Raw genomic sequence first — 19,535 nt, 5'->3', positions numbered from 1 at the left:
ATTTGTTATTGAAGCAAACATTTTGGTATTGTGACAACACTTCCATGTAAACAGTTAACCTATACAAATACCTGAACAAGGTCATACTATGAGAATAAGCAATAAACGTATTAAGACATAGATTAGTCTGGCTGTAGTCCCATAATGTAGAAGTAATTTTGCAACACCGACATATGGCATTTACCAGTTGCTTGACGACGCATGCCCTGGGTTCGAGTGTAATGTCCATGTGAGTTGGAACAGAGAAGAAAGCCAATTACTTTTTCTTCTTCTCTGTTCAGTTTATTGGCGGTTGGTAACCAACATCAAGGTGCATTACCGGCATCTACTGTGTTCAACTCCTCAGCCCTAATTGTTCTTCCTCCTCTCTGTAAGGTCCAGTCAAATCAAGTCTTGTGCTAACAAATCTCATTAAATTATAATCAGCAGCTCTCTGTAGATACACTATGTGACAGCTGAAGTTGTTACCTGATGGGTTTTTAGTTCTAGGTCAATTTCCAGAGCTGGCAGGACTGTAGCTAACTTCAAAATGGCTGACAGGCAAAAATAGCACTTGCGTGTGAGTTTCTATTAACAGTGAGTGTATATTTGTGGCAGACTCCAGCAGCACATAATCATATATCTGTGAGCCATAAGGTGTTAACTTGTACTTTCTTTCCTTACCCAGAATGCCCTCTGACCCCAGACACCCCTAACAGTGAGGCCAGAATGTGCACAAGCAGTAGCCGCCTCGCCGCCCTGAAGAGACAGAATGACATTGAGCTCAAGGTCAAACAGGGCGCAGAGAACATGATTCAGATGTACTCCAACGGACCCTCCAAGGTAAGGATTCAAATGGAGAAGGGCGGATTCACCGGACATTCTACACTTAAATGTCTGGCAGCCAAGTGTGTGAACTCACACACATCACTTATACTGTTTCTAATCTCACTTGTTTAGGTTTCATTTAGTTATATTAACATTGGACTCAACTAAAGCATGTGGAATCATCACCCATACATTCACACAAGACACAAGCAGTCAGATGATCGAAAAGGTTCTGAACATAAGCATCAGTAACATGTTGGCTCAACTTAAAGGTGAACAGTAAAATCACTAAATAAACATCCATCTGTTTACAAATCAAGTTCATGGTTCAACTTTGAACTGTTGTATTTGCATTAGTTGTGTGCACACAGTTTTCCTGTACAGAAAGTGATTATTTGCAACATTTCAAGAAAGCGCTCACTTGCCATTGTAAATCCAAATTCAATGTTTTAGTGTTGCCCAAATTTTAGGGATGGGATCACATTCAAAAACAGTAACCTACGTGTTGTGAGCAGTTAAAGCCAAAATAGTATTTTTTAACAGGAGCTAATTAAAGCTATGAAATTATCCAGAAATACTTGAGGGAAAACAATTGACTGGATAAGAAAATAATATGAATTTTTATGGCAAAAACCTCTCTTTTGTCTGGGTTACTCATTAACTGACCTCTTAGATGAACTGTACTGTACTTTCAACCCCTAGTTGGGCATCCTGACCCACAGGTGGGAACCGCTGATGATTCAAGTATCTTTTTCATGGGCTGACAGTTCGCGTTCCCCCCCCCCCCGTGGTCCCTATTATAGTGATTGTATTGTTTTCCCATAACCCACGGAAATGATGGCCAAAGACTCAATACGGAATAAACCAGAATTATCCCTGGAAAGTCAGGGAAACCAAAACCACACCACTTCATCAGTTTTATTGACCTTCTTTATAATGCAGATCTTATACTTAAATAATGTCACTTCAGGCTGTCTTGCCTATTAGACCTGGTGCATGTGTTGCTCTTTTGCAAAACACCACTGAGGACAAACACACAAGCTACATAACTGAGTTGTTTCATGAACCATAGAGTGAAGGATTTCCAGACTCATCATCACCAGAACTGAGCTTTGGAAACTTGAAGTAGCAAAAGTTGTTTATTTTTTTATTTATGAAGGTGCCACGGTCATTATCGTTTCCAGTTTGAAAGCAACCCTCTACTCTTGAAGATGGCTGAATGATACATTGGCAGGTTTGCGTTTACAGCTTCACTGAGGGGAGGAGGAAACTGACAAGGCGCTGACGCATACTGTGTCATACATAGTGCTTGTGAACAACATGGTGGTAAACACTAACCCTTGAGTCACTGTGAGTGGAAAGAAAAAGCAGTCTCCCTCAGGTAGAGACTGCTTTTTGAGGAGGGATTCAAATAGTTTTTACTTTTGGGTGAGATATTCAGTTGTGATGTTTTGTGTTGACTAATGTGAACAGCTTCCTGAAGTACTGAGAGCCTCTCGCTCATTTTGGCTCCATCAATAGTAATTGAAGCCACTTTGTAGTAGACAGTTCAGTATAGTGTAAGGTTTCAGTGGTGTCTCCTCTACTCGGCTGGTGATATAACTCTGCGTAATTTAATACTGTATCCATATTAGTATTGCCTTGAAAGTTCTTTTTAAAGGAATGGTTTAACATATTGGGGAAAATGCTCATTTGATTTCAAGCTGAGAGGGTCAGTGGATGACTGATACCCCCATAGTCTGTATGGTGAATAAGAAGCTGCAGGGGATTAGTTTAATTTAGCTTAGCAGTGGAAACGAGGGGAAACCTTTACCCTGTCTCTGTCCAGACCGTCCCTACGAAGCTCTGCCTACCAGCACCTTGAAGACTCCCTCATTATGTGCACATCTGTTTCTCGACGGCATCCAAGAAATGGTCCAGGGAGTGTCTGTGCCTGGCCAAGAATTAGTCCTGCACATGACATCCCCCCCTCCCGTTTAACAAAAACACTGCTTTGACAGTTTTCTTGCTCTGAAAGTGTTTTATTTTTAAGAATCGTAACTCTTGTGTATGCGTGCACTTTCTAAATTAAACTTCGCACACTCTCAATTTCTGCGTAATGAAAATTTGTGCTGAATTGTACAAAAAAAAAGTTATAAAAAGCAATCAAACATTATCAAACACAGGCCTTTGGTTTCAGTACTTTGTGCAAGTGAGCTCGGTTTAAAAAAGAGCAGGCACCTGCAGAGCCTCTGTCTGTAACTGTAGTACAGTAATAAGGGCTGAAAACTGCAACACAATCCGGCCGTCTGTCTGGCCGGGGGAGGTCAGTGTTTTATGTGACCTTCCCCCCCGGTCAGACAGACTGAGAGAGGCACCTTGCAGCTGGAAATAGTCTTGTCCTGATGTCACAGAGGAAATGCCTGCTGGACAGAGGTCTTTCCTGTGCGCGCCGCTATCAACAGCTAGGATTTTAACTTCAGAGGAATTCTGGGTGGAGTTTGATAACTGCACTCTGTGTGTATGTGTGTGCCTGTTTGCATGTATGAGAAACAATTACAACACAATGAGATTCCACTTTCTGTTTTGTGACTAAAATGTTCCATGTGGTCACTAGTACTTTGACTCCAATTTAGGGCATAATCTGGCTTCCTGGCTGTTTGTGTTAAGTGCTCACAACAACATAACACAATCAGTGATGATAGATGTGGAGCATTTGTCCTGATGTTGAAAGTTATGTGAAGAGAAGAGAAAATATTATTAGAACTTTTGAGACCCTCATTAATTTACATAAAGTGTTAATATTAACGGTTTCCTCTTCACTCATAGGATCGCAAGTTGCTAGCGACAGCCCAGCAGATGCTTCAGGACAGCAAGACGAAGATAGAGTTCATCAGGATGCAGATCCTTAAAGCCAGCCAGACCAGCGAGTTGAGCTTTGAGAACAATGATATGATGGGTGAGTCATTGCTTTCCTTCTGTCATCGATTACAGCAGCAAGGCTTCTGAGGAGAGATGCCCGTAGTTTATTAATAAAGAAAGATTCATCAAAATAAAGAAACAATATCCGTCCTTGTCCTCCAGAAAAGCCCATCATCAGCCCATTAGACCTGCGGGTGGAGGAGCTGTGTCATCACGCCAGGATAGAGTCTGCTGTCGCAGAGGGAGCCAAGAATGTCATGAAACTTCTGGGCTCAGGAAAAGTCACCGAAAAAAAAGCACATTCAGAGGTAAGTCTACATGCATGTGTGTTTGTGTACTTATTTAAAAGAAGCACACGCAAAAAAGCTTTTCTTCATAGATGTGTTGACTTCAATGAAACTGATCCCTGCACTGCCGGTGTGCGCTAATAAAGTAAAATGGACCATGTAATTGATTTTTTTTCTCTCTTTCTATCCTTCCTTCGACTTACCCCACGCCCCTCTTTCTTTTTCTCTCACCAGGCCCAGGCTCGTTTTAATGAATCCAATCAAAAACTGGACCTCCTGCGATACTCCTTGGAGCAACGCCTCAATGAGTTGCCTAAAAACCACCCGCGCAGCAGCAGCATCCTAGAGGAGTTGTCCATGCTGTCGTCACCGGCCCTCAGTCCCAGATCTAGCCTCATCTCCACACAGAACCAGTACAGCACAGTCACCAAGCCCGCTGCACTCACAGGTAACTGCACCAAGGACACAATGATGGTTGTTGTTAAGTGTTCTGACCACAGTATAACAGATGTTATCAGGTGTGGGTATTGAAAATCTAACTTGTTTTGCAGTCATAATTACTTATGTGTTAATTTTGGCTCAATTTGCACAGTGATATAACACAGACTTTTCATTCTTCATCCTGTTTTGTCTGATGTGTGCTTTACTCAAGAACACAAGTTCAATTTAAGCGAACAGACTTTGTTTGTGTAACGTTCCTTAAGTCACAAAGGAACAAACAGCCAGCTCCATGGAACTGTAAGGGCTTATTGGATGATGATAATACTTCCTGTAAATCAGATTTAACAGTGGATTAGCTGTGCTAAATTGTCTAGTTTTATCCTCTTAAGCAGGACTGATTCGCTATGAATCCTGATACTTTTTCTGACCAAAAAAAAGGCCCATTGTCTGCTGAGCTTTTCATCTCTATTTCATCCTTTTGAAAAGACGTGAATATTTTATTTTAATCGGTTTAATCGGCTCTTTCAAAACTTTCACAATCTCACTTGTTTTCATACATTGTTGGCAGGTAGAGGACACATATCATTCAGAATTATCCTCATATAAACAGGTATTAGGTCTGAGATGGTCTGTAAGTATGTTGGCCTTAGATAAGTCATTCTTTATATTTTAAGCCTGAATAAGACTAGTCTAACAGAAGAACTTATTAATCAACATATCTTAATGAAAGCAACCACAAGTAGCTTCTCCTGATAAAGTTTGAAAGTATTTCAGGAGCAGTTACAATGTGGGATAACTGAACTTGGTGAAGGATTGTGTGACTAACGGAATGTTTACCATCCTGCCTGACTTCCAGGCACGTTAGACGTCAGGCTCATGGGCTGTCAGGACCTTCTGGAAAATGTCCCGGGACGTTCCAAAGCTGCGTCTGTCCCGCTGCCCGGCTGGAGCCCCAGCGAGACGCGCTCCTCCTTCATCAGCCGAGCAAATCGAAACCGTGGCGTGAGCTCAAGGAACCTGACAAAGAGTGAGGAGCTCTCCAGTAAGTCGGCCGCACGTCATACTCTATCTGAAAACCATGAACGTTGATAAAAAGTAACCAGTGAACTTTAAGATTGGCTAGAAAAGTAACCTTATCTGTTATATCAGCTCAATTACAGTCTAAAATCCCACATTGTTAACACTTGTGTTTAACAAATAGAGACTGTGTCTGTTGTGTTAGATGAGATCAGTGCAGTGTTGAAGCTGGACAACACGGTAGTCGGTCAGACGAGCTGGAGGCCAGTCAGCAACCAGGCCTGGGACCAGAAGTTTACATTGGAATTGGACCGGGTAAAACCCCCACACGCACACATCTGCACATCTGCCCTTGACCCACACCTGTGCTGTCGACTTAGTGTTATGTTTGTGCAGCAGAACCTAATTTTCACATCTGTTTGATGTTCTGTGTTTGTGTGGCTCTGTTGTGTAGTCTCGTGAGCTGGAGATCTCGGTGTACTGGCGTGACTGGCGGTCGCTCTGTGCCGTCAAGTTCCTTCGGCTGGAAGACTTCCTGGACAATCAGCGTCATGGGATGTGTCTGTACCTTGAGCCACAAGGGATGCTGTTTGCTGAGGTAAACACACACTCACACACACACTAGGTAGTTCCATATAGGGATACACCTTTTGTCATTAAAACACCATACATCCTCTGGTGGGCAGATACCATTGATACAGTGAGTGAGTAAAATCAAAAACAAACATGAAATATCTTGTTATTGGTATTTCTCCTTATTGATCTTTTGATATCTCTTATCTTTTTCTATTTTGACGAGAGTCAGGAAAATTGGTCCTCTATAAAAAGTAACATTTTCATTGATCCTGTGTGTTTCATTGTAACATTTTGCTGCAAGTGTCATAATCATATCTCAAACGGCCAATGAAATTGGATCATTTTTTAGCTGCATTTCTCACCTGAATGGAACTGCATTCATTCTAGTTCATTTTAGTTCAAGGTTGGTCTCTTATCTTTATGACATTTTATTGATGCACCAAAGTCTTATCAGTCCCATGCATTTCTTCATCCACATTATATGTGCAATATTAAACTGTAATTCCTTAACAGTACATCATATATAGATGTATAGAAATATATATATATATATATATATATATATATATACACACAAACACACACACAAATTGCTGCAGCTTCTGACTCCTCATGATTTTGTTTTGTTTAGGTCACATTTTTTAACCCTGTCATTGAGAGACGACCAAAGTTACAAAGACAGAAGAAGATTTTCTCGAAGCAGCAAGGTGAGACATGACTGTCAGCACATCACACTTTATCAAGATGCACTATTATTATTCTCAGACTTCAGTGATAAGATTAGTTCAAACAGGGATGGGTGTTGTGTCTAAAAATAGTTATTAAATTTACTAACTTCAGTGTTAAATTTGTCCTTCTTTAACCACTAATCAGTTGTTGGGTAGCTAAAAGAAAGAAGAGATTTGTTGTGTTATTCATAGACACCACTCTTTTATAGTGGTTGTTCTACTTTTTTTCACTGCTCCTGAGAAACATCATCACCGTTTGTCTCTTTCACTTTGGCGTTGTCAGGTAAAACGTTCCTGCGAGCCCCTCAGATGAACATCAACATTGCCACTTGGGGTCGCCTGGTGAGAAGAGCCATACCAACTGTCAGCACAAACTCCTTCAGCCCGCAGGCCGCTGAGACTGGACAGAGCAGTCTGCCTGGTTCACCTACACCTTGCAGGTACATGCAAAACACCTGCACACAGATCTAGACAGTGCAAAGATGTTTTTAACTCATTGTAAAACTCGAAGGGCCTTCAGAAGAGGACAAAAAGTAATTAAGTGCCCTAATCTCAGTAGCATTGATGTCTGTACTAAACTGTACCTCTGTCCTGTCACAGTGACCCACTGGTGACCAAACTGGACTTTGACAAAGACCCCACACCAGGACCCAGACACTACCCAGTGCCCGATGACATCAGAGAACCGCTGGTGCAGGAAAAGATGCCCGACAAGGAGGAAGTACAGGTACAACCTGTAGTGTTGATAAGGCAGCGAAGAACTGATGGAATCACAGACTAAAATGACAACCGAAGCAGCAGCTGAGCTCGTTTTCTGTTCAAACAGAGCTTCACTCCTGTAGAGGTATCTTCTCTAGCGCTCCACACTAAGCCCTGGAAGAGGAGAAAATCCTGAGTAGTGATTCTGTATCATCAATGAACAGATTCTCAAATACAGTCAGTTTATGCAAAAGGAGACAAATCACAATGTTTGGCCACTGTCTCATAATGAAAAGTTGTGTAAGCCATGCTTTTATTTAAACAATTCAGGTATTGTTCACATTAACATATCTATTGTTTGAGAATATCAATCAGGCTATGACTGAAGAAGTAAAGTAATAATGACAAGATTTATTCGGACAAACTTTAAGTTAACTTTACATTTTATTACGTTAATTTAAATTGTTGTGATATTGTTTCTTCAAAATAGTTATGTCCCTGCAGATGAACACAGTCTTCCATCTCTCATATAGATGTATAGATCTTTTATTATAACAATATTAACTTATTTGTGTAGTATATTACATAAGCAACAACGTTTTAGTGCTCAATTGTCAACATTTTTAGTTGACCAAAAACCCAATTAAATTACTCTATTTTATCCACTCTTATCTATTTTCCCCATATCTCTCACATGTATTGCTGTTCTCCTGTTTAATTTCCTCTGTGCAGGATGCGCTCGCCTCATTTGACTTCTTGAACAAGAGAAACAGTATGGTGGTGAAGGGGGATCTGGATGGAGGGGGGGAGCAGGACATCCAGCACCCGGACCTGGAGCTCACTGCCTTCCAGAAAGACCCAGAGATAAGGTGAGAGAGACAAATGCCTGGTGGGTTTGTGTTACTTGTAAAGGCTTCAAGGGATTTCATACGAAAGTTCTTTTAAATTGGAAACAGGAATAAGGAACTATTTCCATAATATGTTATATTCAGTATTGGTCTGTTTATGATTTACAGACTCTAAGAATCAGAAAACAATAGTCTGACAGAGAAGATCATTAATGCTCACACTTTTTCGGGAACCTGCCTCTAGGTTTTCTACTGTACCGTTTCATTGTCATGCTGTGGACCTTGCAGATATAAAAAAGTAACCATTGAAATAGTTGCATGAGGATAAACGCTGCCCTCTGGCTGTGACTTATTGTTTTGTATTTTTACTTTTCATGCTGCAGTAAAAATATGACTTGTGTTGTATGCTGCAGCCTGTTATCTTTTATTCTAAACACCGTCTTTATGCAGGTGGGTCTACACTGAATTCTTCATTCTTCTTTTTTACTGATGCAAACACTTATTTCTTCCAGGGAAGAAGAGCAGTTCCACTTCAGCCTCCAAGACTTTAAATGCGTGGCGGTCCTCGGACGTGGTCACTTTGGAAAGGTACATTTCATCTGATGATCAACGGAGGGCTGCAGCGAACGGTCATGTTTAATGTTGACTGATCTGTTCTGTTTCTGTGATTAATAACTTCATAAAAGCTGACGTAAAGGGCCATATTTATAATTAAATCACATTTACATGTTTGGTGACTTTTTTTACTCATATATGACAAATTAAAGCATCAAATCCTCATGTTTTAAGAGGTTTGAACTGGATCATGTTTTCTGGAAATGTATCGGAATAGTTGATTCATCATCTTCCTTCCGTGGCCAATCGTATTCATGTGCCGATCCTTTAAGCTCTTACACAGCAAAGTAAGGATTAAACATAATAAGTTAATGTCTTGTCTCTGCAGGTGTTGTTAGCGGAGTATAAAAGCACCGGTGAGATGTTCGCCATCAAAGCTCTGAAGAAAGGAGACATCGTGGCTCGTGATGAGGTGGACAGGTAAATATTTCAAATTGATGCTCAAACTCTTAAATAGGAGGTCGAAAGACATTCTTTTCTCAAGCTACACATTTCATCCACCTCTGCTGCTGCGACTTCTCACGCCATCTTTTCATCTCTTCTAGTCTCATGTGTGAGAAGAGGATTTTCGAGGCGGTCAACAGCGTCCGCCACCCGTTCCTGGTCAACCTGTTTGCGTGTTTCCAGACACAGGAACATGTCTGTTTTGTCATGGAGTACGCGGCGGGAGGCGACCTGATGATGCACATCCACGCTGATGTGTTCGCTGAGCCCCGGGCTGTGTGAGTTACCAGACCTCTAAATACTTAGTGGACAAGTTCTCACTGTAAATTATCCTAAAGTGAAGTGTTAATGATTCATGATTGTCTCTGTTGATGATGTATCATGTATCTGATTGGCTCATGGGTGCCTTCATGGTTAATGGGCTGTAATATAGTTTTTACTTTTTATATCTGATCTGAAGTTAGACCTGCATTCACACACTGTCACAAGCATTTAAATGTGAATTCTGAGCCAAAATACCTTTTGCATTTCCTGTTTAAACTTGCACACTTAGCTTGGTTCCCCCAGTTTAAAATATCTTTCAGTAAAGCTCATGTAATACAAGTTTGATTCGATTCCCTCTGTTCTCCACTAAGTCTGGGATGTCACTCCTGAGAGGCCTGACATCCCATACTTTATGTGTTTGTACCTCGTTCCTCTCCTTTGGGTAATATCAAATAGAAGTCATAACATTTTGTTCTGTACCTTAACAGATTCTATGCAGCCTGCGTTGTTCTGGGATTACAGTTCTTACATGAACACAAGATTGTGTACAGGTAACAGTTTGCATCATTTTTAATACACTATTTATTTATATTCGAAGCATTCACGTCTCATAAATAATGCTGGTTCCTGTTAATTTGCAGGGATTTGAAGCTGGACAACCTGCTCCTGGACACAGAGGGCTACGTGAAGATCGCCGACTTTGGACTTTGCAAAGAAGGTAAATGTGGAGAAGACGAAGAATTAAAAAGATTCAGACTGTTGTTGTTGAATCCAGAGGCTCCAGATATTTTATTTTATTAGCAGTTTTATCTATTTATCTGTATCTCTGTTAAAGATGCAATTGTAAAACCTATCAAAAAGACATTGAGAACAATATGGTGTTTTATTACGAATGTATAGTATTATCACTAAAAGACACGATTAACAATTCTAAATCATATTCTAAGTGCTGTCAACATATCTGTTAGTTGTTGTTAAACTGCGTCTGTGTTGCTTTCAGGAATGGGTTTCAGGGACCGCACCAGCACCTTCTGTGGCACCCCCGAGTTTTTAGCCCCTGAGGTTTTGACTGAAACCTCGTACACCCGCGCTGTGGACTGGTGGGGACTGGGCGTCCTCATCTTTGAGATGCTGGTTGGAGAGGTGAGTCCGTTCTTTCTCTTCATTAGACACTGAATATTAATGTCCTGCTACTTCGACCTTTGACCCACACAATCCTCTGAGATAAAGATGATTCATCTTTTTAATTTCGCCACGTCTCGTGTAGTCGCCTTTCCCCGGCGACGATGAAGAGGAGGTGTTTGACAGCATCGTCAATGATGAAGTCCGTTACCCACGATTCCTTTCAACTGAGGCCATCTCCATCATGAGGAGGGTGGGTAGATTCACATTGTAAATAACCAACACGTGTGTTTTCACAGGAGTTAATCAGTTTTAATATTATGTTTTATTCTTCTTGTGTTCAGCTTTTGAGGAGGAGTCCAGAGCGACGCCTGGGAGCAGGAGAGAAGGACGCAGAGGAGGTTAAGAAACATCTATTCTTCAGGGTAAGAAGCTAAAAAAAATGAATGCTCTGCATTGTTTTTTTCCTTTTTAGTTGTTTTTAGGAATAGTTTCACATTTTATTTTGAAGAGGTCTAGGCTATATGTTTCTCCCTTTCCAGTCTTAATGCTGATCAGAACTAAACAGTTGCTGCTACTTTTTTGACACTCTGTCTCTCGGCAGCACATGGATTGGAACGGTCTGCTGGCAAAGAAGGTGAAACCTCCGTTCGTGCCGACCATCCAGGGCTCCAGCGACGTCAGCAACTTCGACGATGAATTTACCTCAGAGGCTCCGATCTTAACCCCCCCCAGGGAACCCCGAGTGCTGCGCTCTGAGGAGCAGAACATGTTCTCTGACTTTGATTACATTGCTGACTGGTGTTAGCTTCACATGACTCCTCTCTCTCCACACACGCACACTGTGAACCAACCAACACAGCAGTGACTGTAGCTCATGTGTTTTTAAAACTCTTCCTCCTCCTCCCGGCCCAAAACGTTGAGGAGGAGCAGCGGACATGGCTCCTTGAGCCTTCGGGCAAAAACCTTGTGCCATTGAGAAGAAAATTAAGTTGCCTCCTGAGGACCCCCACTTACTTTTTTAATCCACATGAAGAACTTTTTTTAAAGAAACAAGAACAAAAGAAACTCTGTTGCTGGAGAGTGAAGGAGGAGGGATGCTGTGTCCGTTGTCTGACCACTGAGAATGTTTTTCATATGAACTCTGAGAAGAAGACAACAAATCACAATCCTGTTATTCAGTGTCACTGTCTTCATTTTGTTTTGATCTGTACAGATTATATTCAGTCGTATATTTTATTGTCATGTCTTGTTTTATTTGCAAAGCCCTCGCCGTAGCTTTAGGACATTTTTATCTCACTGTAAAGTTTGACTTTTCTGCCGCCATCGTGTGTGAGACTGGTGTTCAGTGAATTTTTCAAAAGTGCTCAAAGCATCATTGCTGAACTGCAACAAGCATCTTGACTACTACTGCTCTCCTCGACTTGAAAACGAAGTAAACACTTCATTTCCGTGTGTCGGGGCCCGGCCCTTGTTCATGACCCACTTTAACACCTGGTTCTCTCACTTTGCATGTGTGCTCAGAAGATCCCACACAATAATAATAATTCTCTGATGTAAAGCCGCAGTCATGCTTCCTAAGCTGTTAATAAGTGACCGTCACAGAGTTTCATCTGGAAGCTTCACATTGGAAACGTTAAACACTCTGAACCTTTGGTCAAGAACAAACAATGCAGAATATTTAAATGTCTCTGACGCCCTCTAGTGGCTCTGCAGCTGAATTCAGTTCTGAAGATGGAAGTAGCTCATGATGTCTCTGCATCTTTGAAGAATACAAATCCAAACTTGATATTAGATTTTTTTTTAATTGTCAGAACCGGGTTCAGCTGGCTCCTATATTTCATTGTATTGAAAGGTCAGTTGTGGATATCATATCATTTTTTTTCTCATTACCTCATTAGTCAACTTGAGTCTCACCGTTACAGCTACATGACCAAATCCCTCCTGTTCCTTTTACAGCAGCAAACAAAATCTTTGATCGACTGAAAGTGAACCTTTTGACAGATTATTTCTTTGGCCGGGGGCGGAGCACATTAAAGTTAATTTAGGTCTAAATGCCATTTAAATGCTCGCCTGACTGTTTCTGTGACATTTTTTTTAAGCTGGAACAGTGAAACCAGCATGTTGAATATGAATTGACTCTAATGTTGCAGACCTGTTGATATGAAACACTACAGGGAAGGGCAGGGTATATTATATATACATACTGTATGTACACAATTAAGCTGAAAGCACTAATTTTAATTATCTACGTTTCTTAATGATGAAAATAGATTGTACAAAGTTTTTCCCTTTTTTTTTATTCTTTGCTTGTGCATGTTGTCGCCAGAGCAGAACCTTATGGATGGTACACACAGATACCTGAGTCACAGTTCACCCTGGTGTAAAAAAAGGCATTTTCGTAGTCTGTTGCCTATCATGAATGCACAAATTAAACATTTGTAATAGTTCCTTCGCTTTTATTTTTAGTCGCAACCCTCGACACATCCTGTGTTTACGTTGAGTATTTCATTTTACAGTCTTATGTCAGAGGTTTCCTTCCTGCGATGACACCTAATCGTTCAAGTGAAGGATTTTATGTAAACAAATTGTTTAAACGTTATTTAAACCATGAGCGGATTACCATGCTTTACTGAAAAGCCTTTTTAATGTTTTTTTTTATTACTTAGAACAATTCAAACAAACAAAATAGAAATTGGACCTTTTTTTATGTATACAGTATGAAACCAGCCTAAAATTTGCAAGGATCAAGTTACACATTCCCACTTGGACATATATACATAGTACAGTATATACACACAAATGAAATACTGTAAGTTCAGTCTGCAAGCTAGTTTCTTTCAGAACTGGAATGTGTCCATCTTATTCCTGTGAGAGCGCCTCGATAAAGGGCCTGAAGTCTTTTGAAGAGACAAAGAGAAATCGCCCAAATTCAACACAAATATGAATTTTTTTTTTTTAAAGCATGAAAAAAACAGTGCAGGCAGCGTCTTCACAGCTGGGGCAGCTTGTCCACGGGCGTGTCGAATTTGAAGTCTGTAGGGAAAAGTTCAGCAGCTCGCGGGTAGATGAGTCGGTACGACTGTCTGATTGTGACGTCTGCGACCCCGGCGATATCTCCGATTTCTGTGGAAGGTTCAGAGACAAAGCTGAAATGTTTGAACAGCAGTAAATCTACTGACTTCTGATGCATTTCCAACAATAAGTAAGTGGAGAAGCATCATTTAGGATCTGGATCTTCTTATAACATCATACAGTTACCAATTCCCACAACTTTCTTTCTTGTTTACAAATACATAGATTAACAATAACATGTACTTTACAGTCTTTCCTGAACCTGTTCACCCTTTATTTGGACCCTTCCCATTTTCAGGCTGGGACCAAGCTTTTATTTTATCTAAGAATTGTACAGATATGTCTGTTCCACCTCTGGTCTAAACTCAGTAGATCATCAATCACCTTTCTGGGTCTTCTTCTCTGCGGAGGCCTGGGAGGCCATGTAAATAGCTGCCGCGGCCACAGAGATCGGGCTCCTGCCGGGCACCAGGTCCAGCTCCACGGCCTTCCTGGCGATATAGGTGGCCGCCATCTGCACGTGCTTGGGCAGCCCGAGGTTTGAGCAGAAGCGGGACATGAAGTCTCCCGTGGTGATAAGGTCCACGCTGGTCTCCAGCGCCTTCAGGATCAGCTTGAAGCATCGACCGATCTCCTTCTTGGAGATTCTAGAGACGGCGCAGATCTCTGTGGAGAAAACGAGGAGATCAGTGGAAGAGTATTTAAAGTTAGAAAATTCTCAAGCATCTTCAAGAATTGTGGAGACCCGTCTGCATACATGAAGAAGAGGCAGAATTTCTTCTAGCGTTGAGAAATGTCATTCTTCAAGAGCAGCTGTCACTTCAACAATCTAACCGATGTTACAAGAAATCAAAACGATGATTCTGACCTTTAAAAGTTCTCGGTACACCTTCTTGTCTGCAGGCGATGTAGAGACAAGCTGAAGCAATGGCATCGTTAGCTCGTCCCTTCAGACTCTTCTGTTCATACACCTGCTTGAATAAGTTGTTGGTTCTGTCCTGCAGAGCAAGAAGATTATTTACAGCAAACTCATTACTAGCAAAAGCCTTAGTCTAGGTCTCTACACATATCCACCTGTCTTTTATTTCAATTAAAATTCACAGTATTCTTCACATCATTAATGTATATTTTTTTACATTATATATATGTTAAACATTATATACATGTAAACCCGGAGACTTACATCCCAAAACACACACATGAGAATGAATGAGACCCCAGATAAAACAGTTTATGTAGCTTCCAGCAGAGACTCCAGTCTTCAGTGTTTGTCTATACACTTATACATTCACTACACAGATTTACATAACCACGAGTTTCTGTTTCGTTTCTCTTATTCAAACTGTTTCTTCCAGGTGGCTTTCGTTTCTCTCTCACGCTGCTTTCTAAGACATACACTTGGGTCGGGGGTTCCCCAGGGGATTACACCCAAGCTAGTGTTTTTGGTTGATCTTGGTTGTTGACGCTTGCGCCGCCCGACTGCAGCAAACATGAAAACCAATAGATCCCAGTGAAATAATCATACACGTAGAAGACACAGATATACAGACGTACAGAATCTTTCTGCTGCAGCCGGCTGCTCCATCTCCCCCCTGAATAATGCAGACGATTTGCAGCTGACCTTGAACATGCCTGTTGCTAACAGAGACACATCTGTGTTGTGGTATCGTCTGAACCAAACCAGGTAGAGAGAACAGTGACGTGAACTTACGATGATGTTTCTTGGAAGGTTGATGCGATCTGCCATGGTGCTGATCTCTTTAAAGGCGTTGAGCATGGCCCGGTCGGAGCTGCTCATGGTTCGCCGGTTCTGGTACTTTGAGTTTCCAAACTCATCAAAACTAGCTGCACCAGTTCCCTGGGGTGGAAACAAAGAAAGTTACAAAAATGTTTCCCAGCTAAGAGACTGGAGTCCTGTAATTAAAATCACTGGACATTTTCGCACATCCTTGATTAAACTTGAAGGCTTGTTATATAGTTTATATAGCTCTTAGTGTAAACATGTAAAATGTTATCACTGGTCTCAAATAATTGGCTGTACATAGGAACATAGTGTATATACTTCTATATTCTGTTTATATTTAACTGTTCCCGTATCCAAACCATTCTTTCTTAACTGCTCCTATATGTTAAACTTCCAATTGCACTTCTAATAGACTGTTGTATGTATTATATATGTATATAATTACTGATTGCACTTCTGGTTATACCTCCTAAATGGTTGCATTGTGCCTGGCCTGTGTAATGACAATAAAGGGAATCTAATCTAAACACAGAGGTCATGGAGCGACTGTAACCCTCACCTTGCTGATCATGGTGGTGAGGTCTCCTCCATTGAGCAGTGGGTTCTGGGCGTCTCCCACTCTGGAGGGGTCTTTAAGGGCTTTCTCATTAGAAAACGTCCGCCACTCTGAACCCACATCAATCACACGGTCACCTGAGGAGGAATAATTTGGTCAGATGAAGTAAAAGAATATGAATAAGATCATTAGAATAAGTGCTCTGAACTTTAAGGAGTTAAATCGTTTACACATGCATTCTAAGCAGCTTTGATTTGCTGGATGATTATAATGAAAGTGTATTTACAAGTTTATCTCAATGTAAATTAGGAGTGACATTCAAGTTCTGTAATAATATCCAGAAACATCTTCACTCTGGATTAACCCGTTTTCCCTTTGCAAACAATATCCTGAGTTTTTAATACATCAGTACTTAACTTTGGGTTAAACACAAAGCGTCAGTCTCGTTTGGCTCCTTTCAGTCTTTTGTATTGATGGCTACGTTGTTGATCAGATAGTGATAACTTTTTTTTCCTTGATAAAAACAAGGGATGAGGTTTCAATTTCGAAGATGGAACAAGGTAACTGATGAAAATAACAGATTGGGTTCACGTTCCACAAATCACTGGCACAGACAGTCTGTGCACATAAAACCACATTCACTCTGTTATTTAGTTTGGCTCAATTATATCCCTGTGGAATTATTAAGCAGAAGATTGTGCAATACTGAATACACAATTCCCTTCTGTGAATAGGTGAGCCGTTGTCCGAGGCCTCAAAAGCTCTAAATACTGTGTCGATCCTCCTGTATTCTGTCTTCTGCTTGTTTCACTACAATACTGTTTACATGTTAAACTGTATCACACTTACACACCACCCTCTTCTCTCTCATTTCTCTTATCACTGTCTGTTGTGGGATCTAAGCAAATGTTTATTCAAAGGAAAAAGGGGGGACACAGACCGGACACACAGTCTGAACTGGGGCCAATATTTTCTCTCACTTATGACCGTCTGTTCCTGGAACCATGTAGTAGGGTTGAGGATTAGATTTTATATTTTATTCTTGTTTTAAAATTCATCTGTCTTTCTACCATCTAGAAGCAAAGTAACGTTGATCTCCTTAGCGATAGACCTATGGGAGCAGGAGCACTGCAGAGGCACTTAAGCTCTCATAAGAGAGAAGCTGGCGTCTCTCAATTCCCCGTCTGACCTGGTCTGTGCTCAGGGGGCTCGTTAGAGGGGAGCTGTGTTCCCTACAGCCTCGTCTTCAGTCTACAGCACATCTTCAAATATATGTATATGCTGTACCTTTCGTGCAAGTACATGCCTTGATGGTAAATGGTATATTTATGAATTCAATTTCATAACTTTTGTTGGATGTCAGTGTTTTTCTGGTCTTAAATGTAGAAAAGTGTTTCTTCATATTTTGTTTTAAAATATTCTGGCCTCTGGTTTAAGTGACACATTACAGCATCAGATCACTTATATCGCAAAGAACTTTTTACTCTAAATGTGATGAAAGATTAAACAAAATGTAAATGATGTGTATTGATTATCGAAAAATAATGTAAACATTCTCTCTTAGAGAAGACACTACTGTTGAGTTTTCGCTGCTTTGAAATTAAACAAATATGTAGAGGAAGAGTCACGAGTTAGATGATTTGTCTATGACAGACAGGAAGTAGTGGTGTTACGCTGAGTGCTCTCTGATTCAAAAACAAACGGGCGTGAGGTAAACACTGACCTACTACAAGGCCGCATTCAGGACATATCATGTCCCCTGCTCTGTAGTCCTCCACCAGGATGGCCTCTGGGTGGTTAGGACACTTAACTCTGGGAAGGGCCAGAGCATCTCCGCTGGAGGAGGAACACAAACAAAAATCTCTCAATGTACGAGAAATACAAGAAATGGTGGAAAATGAAAGGATGTGGTAGAAAAAGATAACATAAGAGAAAAACTAAAGTAAAACACAAGAGGGTTAATTCAAATAGTGTTGAAATGTCCAGATGTGTTTCACTTTCCTTTCCCATTTTTCATACTGATGACAAACGTGTGAATATACGTCACCAACAAGTCTTTACAAAACCACTGCTTTAAACATAATCAAACATATAAACATATATTTACAACTGTCTAATTCGACTCCTTGTACATACAGATTCCTACAGTTATTTCAATAGCTTCTATTTAGTGCTTTATGCTCTACTTTATTGAAAATGTGTGTGTTTTACCCAATTAAGCAATTATAGGCTTGATCCACAACCAATTTAATTGTTCATTTACAGTGACCAGAAAGAGATCTTGAATAATCAGTTTATCGGAACAGCTAATGGTCTGCAGCTGGAACGAGAATCCAGATCTAAAGGAAAGTGTTATAATAATAGATAATACCTTTCTAGATCAATATATCATAGATAAACAAGTAAACGTGAAACAAAGCCTTAAAATCAGATAAGACAAACTCCAATCAATATAATATAGATCAACATATCTTAGATGTTCATTATTGTTTCTAACAACTTTGAACGACGGACATGAAATAAAAAATACACAAATCCTCACATTACACAAGCTGATGAGAAAATATTGAGACTTTAACCTTTAACAACTACTTAAAATAAAATCTCGAATGATTAGCTTCCGATGGACGGATCGACTCATCACCTAATCGCTTGATGTATAATCCTGATGTGGTAATGGAGACTAAATTCAACAATAACAGATTATCTCTTTATTGAAAGTCAAACTACGGACATCCCGACATCATGTCCTCTGCTTGATAATTAGAGACTCGTTGACAGTAAGTTGGTTGCAACATAAATCCACATGACATGTAAACATAATTAGTTATTGTATATAATTAAAGCCGGAGTCTTCACAGAGGACTGACGTTGATGACACGTAAACAAAGTGCTGAGAATCCAGAGGAAGCTGTGGTTTGTACCGTTATTTCATAGGTTTCCGCTTCAAACTCCATTAGCTCGAAATGCTAAAGAGGAAAAATTACGTCGGACTAGAACAGGCGATGAAACCACTGGACGTTCTGGGGATGATACAGTGGAGCTATTGTTAGCCGGGGCAGAGCACTGAGGATGTAACGGTGGACACGCACAGTGACTTCTGGCAACAGCTCACCGACTAGCTAAGCTAACTAGCGGCTACCTAGCACAATACACTAAGTGGCCGAGCGTGTTGTTTTCACGAGCAACGCTAGTTTCTCGCCTCATGCTAGTAACTCTCCTTCTGTCATAAACGACAGTGCCAGGGCCGCTGAGAAACACAGCGCGAGCTTTGTGGTTGAGAAACGTCGCTACTCACCGGCTTGTCGACGCCATGTCACTGCGTCTGTGTGGTTGAGAAACAAATGAAGGTGGTACCCCTATTTATAACCTTCTCTGGTCACGTCTCTGACAAGGTACGGGAAGCCAAAG

At 40.8% G+C, this 19,535-nt stretch overlaps 2 protein-coding genes across 4 annotated transcripts in view; one reads left to right on the top strand and one right to left on the bottom strand.

Moving 5' to 3' along the window:
* The window catches only part of pkn2a (protein kinase N2a), a 26,401-nt gene extending 13,025 nt beyond the window's left edge, over positions 1-13,376 (top strand). For all 3 annotated transcript variants that reach the window (XM_053437389.1, XM_053437390.1, XM_053437388.1), the window contains 20 exons: positions 668-822; positions 3,616-3,745; positions 3,871-4,016; positions 4,230-4,443; positions 5,293-5,478; positions 5,659-5,768; positions 5,908-6,051; positions 6,661-6,736; positions 7,041-7,197; positions 7,358-7,484; positions 8,189-8,325; positions 8,817-8,892; positions 9,248-9,339; positions 9,465-9,641; positions 10,116-10,178; positions 10,269-10,345; positions 10,628-10,770; positions 10,895-11,002; positions 11,094-11,174; positions 11,354-13,376. In XM_053437389.1, coding sequence (XP_053293364.1) covers positions 668-822; positions 3,616-3,745; positions 3,871-4,016; positions 4,230-4,443; positions 5,293-5,478; positions 5,659-5,768; positions 5,908-6,051; positions 6,661-6,736; positions 7,041-7,197; positions 7,358-7,484; positions 8,189-8,325; positions 8,817-8,892; positions 9,248-9,339; positions 9,465-9,641; positions 10,116-10,178; positions 10,269-10,345; positions 10,628-10,770; positions 10,895-11,002; positions 11,094-11,174; positions 11,354-11,557 — 2,603 coding nt within the window. In that variant the 3' untranslated portion in view covers positions 11,558-13,376. The remainder of the gene's footprint in view (positions 1-667; positions 823-3,615; positions 3,746-3,870; positions 4,017-4,229; positions 4,444-5,292; positions 5,479-5,658; positions 5,769-5,907; positions 6,052-6,660; positions 6,737-7,040; positions 7,198-7,357; positions 7,485-8,188; positions 8,326-8,816; positions 8,893-9,247; positions 9,340-9,464; positions 9,642-10,115; positions 10,179-10,268; positions 10,346-10,627; positions 10,771-10,894; positions 11,003-11,093; positions 11,175-11,353) is intronic.
* On the bottom strand, positions 13,188-19,535 carry gtf2b (general transcription factor IIB). The gene is made up of 7 exons (XM_053437407.1): positions 19,423-19,535; positions 17,848-17,960; positions 16,128-16,261; positions 15,536-15,682; positions 14,693-14,822; positions 14,209-14,490; positions 13,188-13,875 (listed from the first exon to the last, which is right to left on the bottom strand). Exons 1-7 carry the CDS (start codon positions 19,437-19,439, stop codon positions 13,742-13,744), a joined length of 957 nt encoding a protein of 318 aa, XP_053293382.1. The 5' UTR covers positions 19,440-19,535; the 3' UTR covers positions 13,188-13,741.

Source organism: Pleuronectes platessa, chromosome 13 (genome assembly GCF_947347685.1).
Source record: "Pleuronectes platessa chromosome 13, fPlePla1.1, whole genome shotgun sequence".
In the NCBI taxonomy this organism is placed as follows: Eukaryota; Metazoa; Chordata; class Actinopteri; order Pleuronectiformes; family Pleuronectidae; genus Pleuronectes; species Pleuronectes platessa.
Note: the sequence above shows the minus strand (reverse complement) of the source record. Positions and strands in the feature narration are given on the sequence as shown.

Excerpts from the sequence above, each read along its gene's own strand:
- gtf2b (XM_053437407.1), bottom strand. Across the intron at positions 14,823-15,535 it reads ACCTTCCAAGAAACATCATC|GACAGAACCAACAACTTATT; the intron begins GTAAGTTCACGT and ends CTTGCTCTGCAG. Across the intron at positions 13,876-14,208 it reads AGAGAAGAAGACCCAGAAAG|AAATCGGAGATATCGCCGGG; the intron begins GTGATTGATGAT and ends AACCTTCCACAG.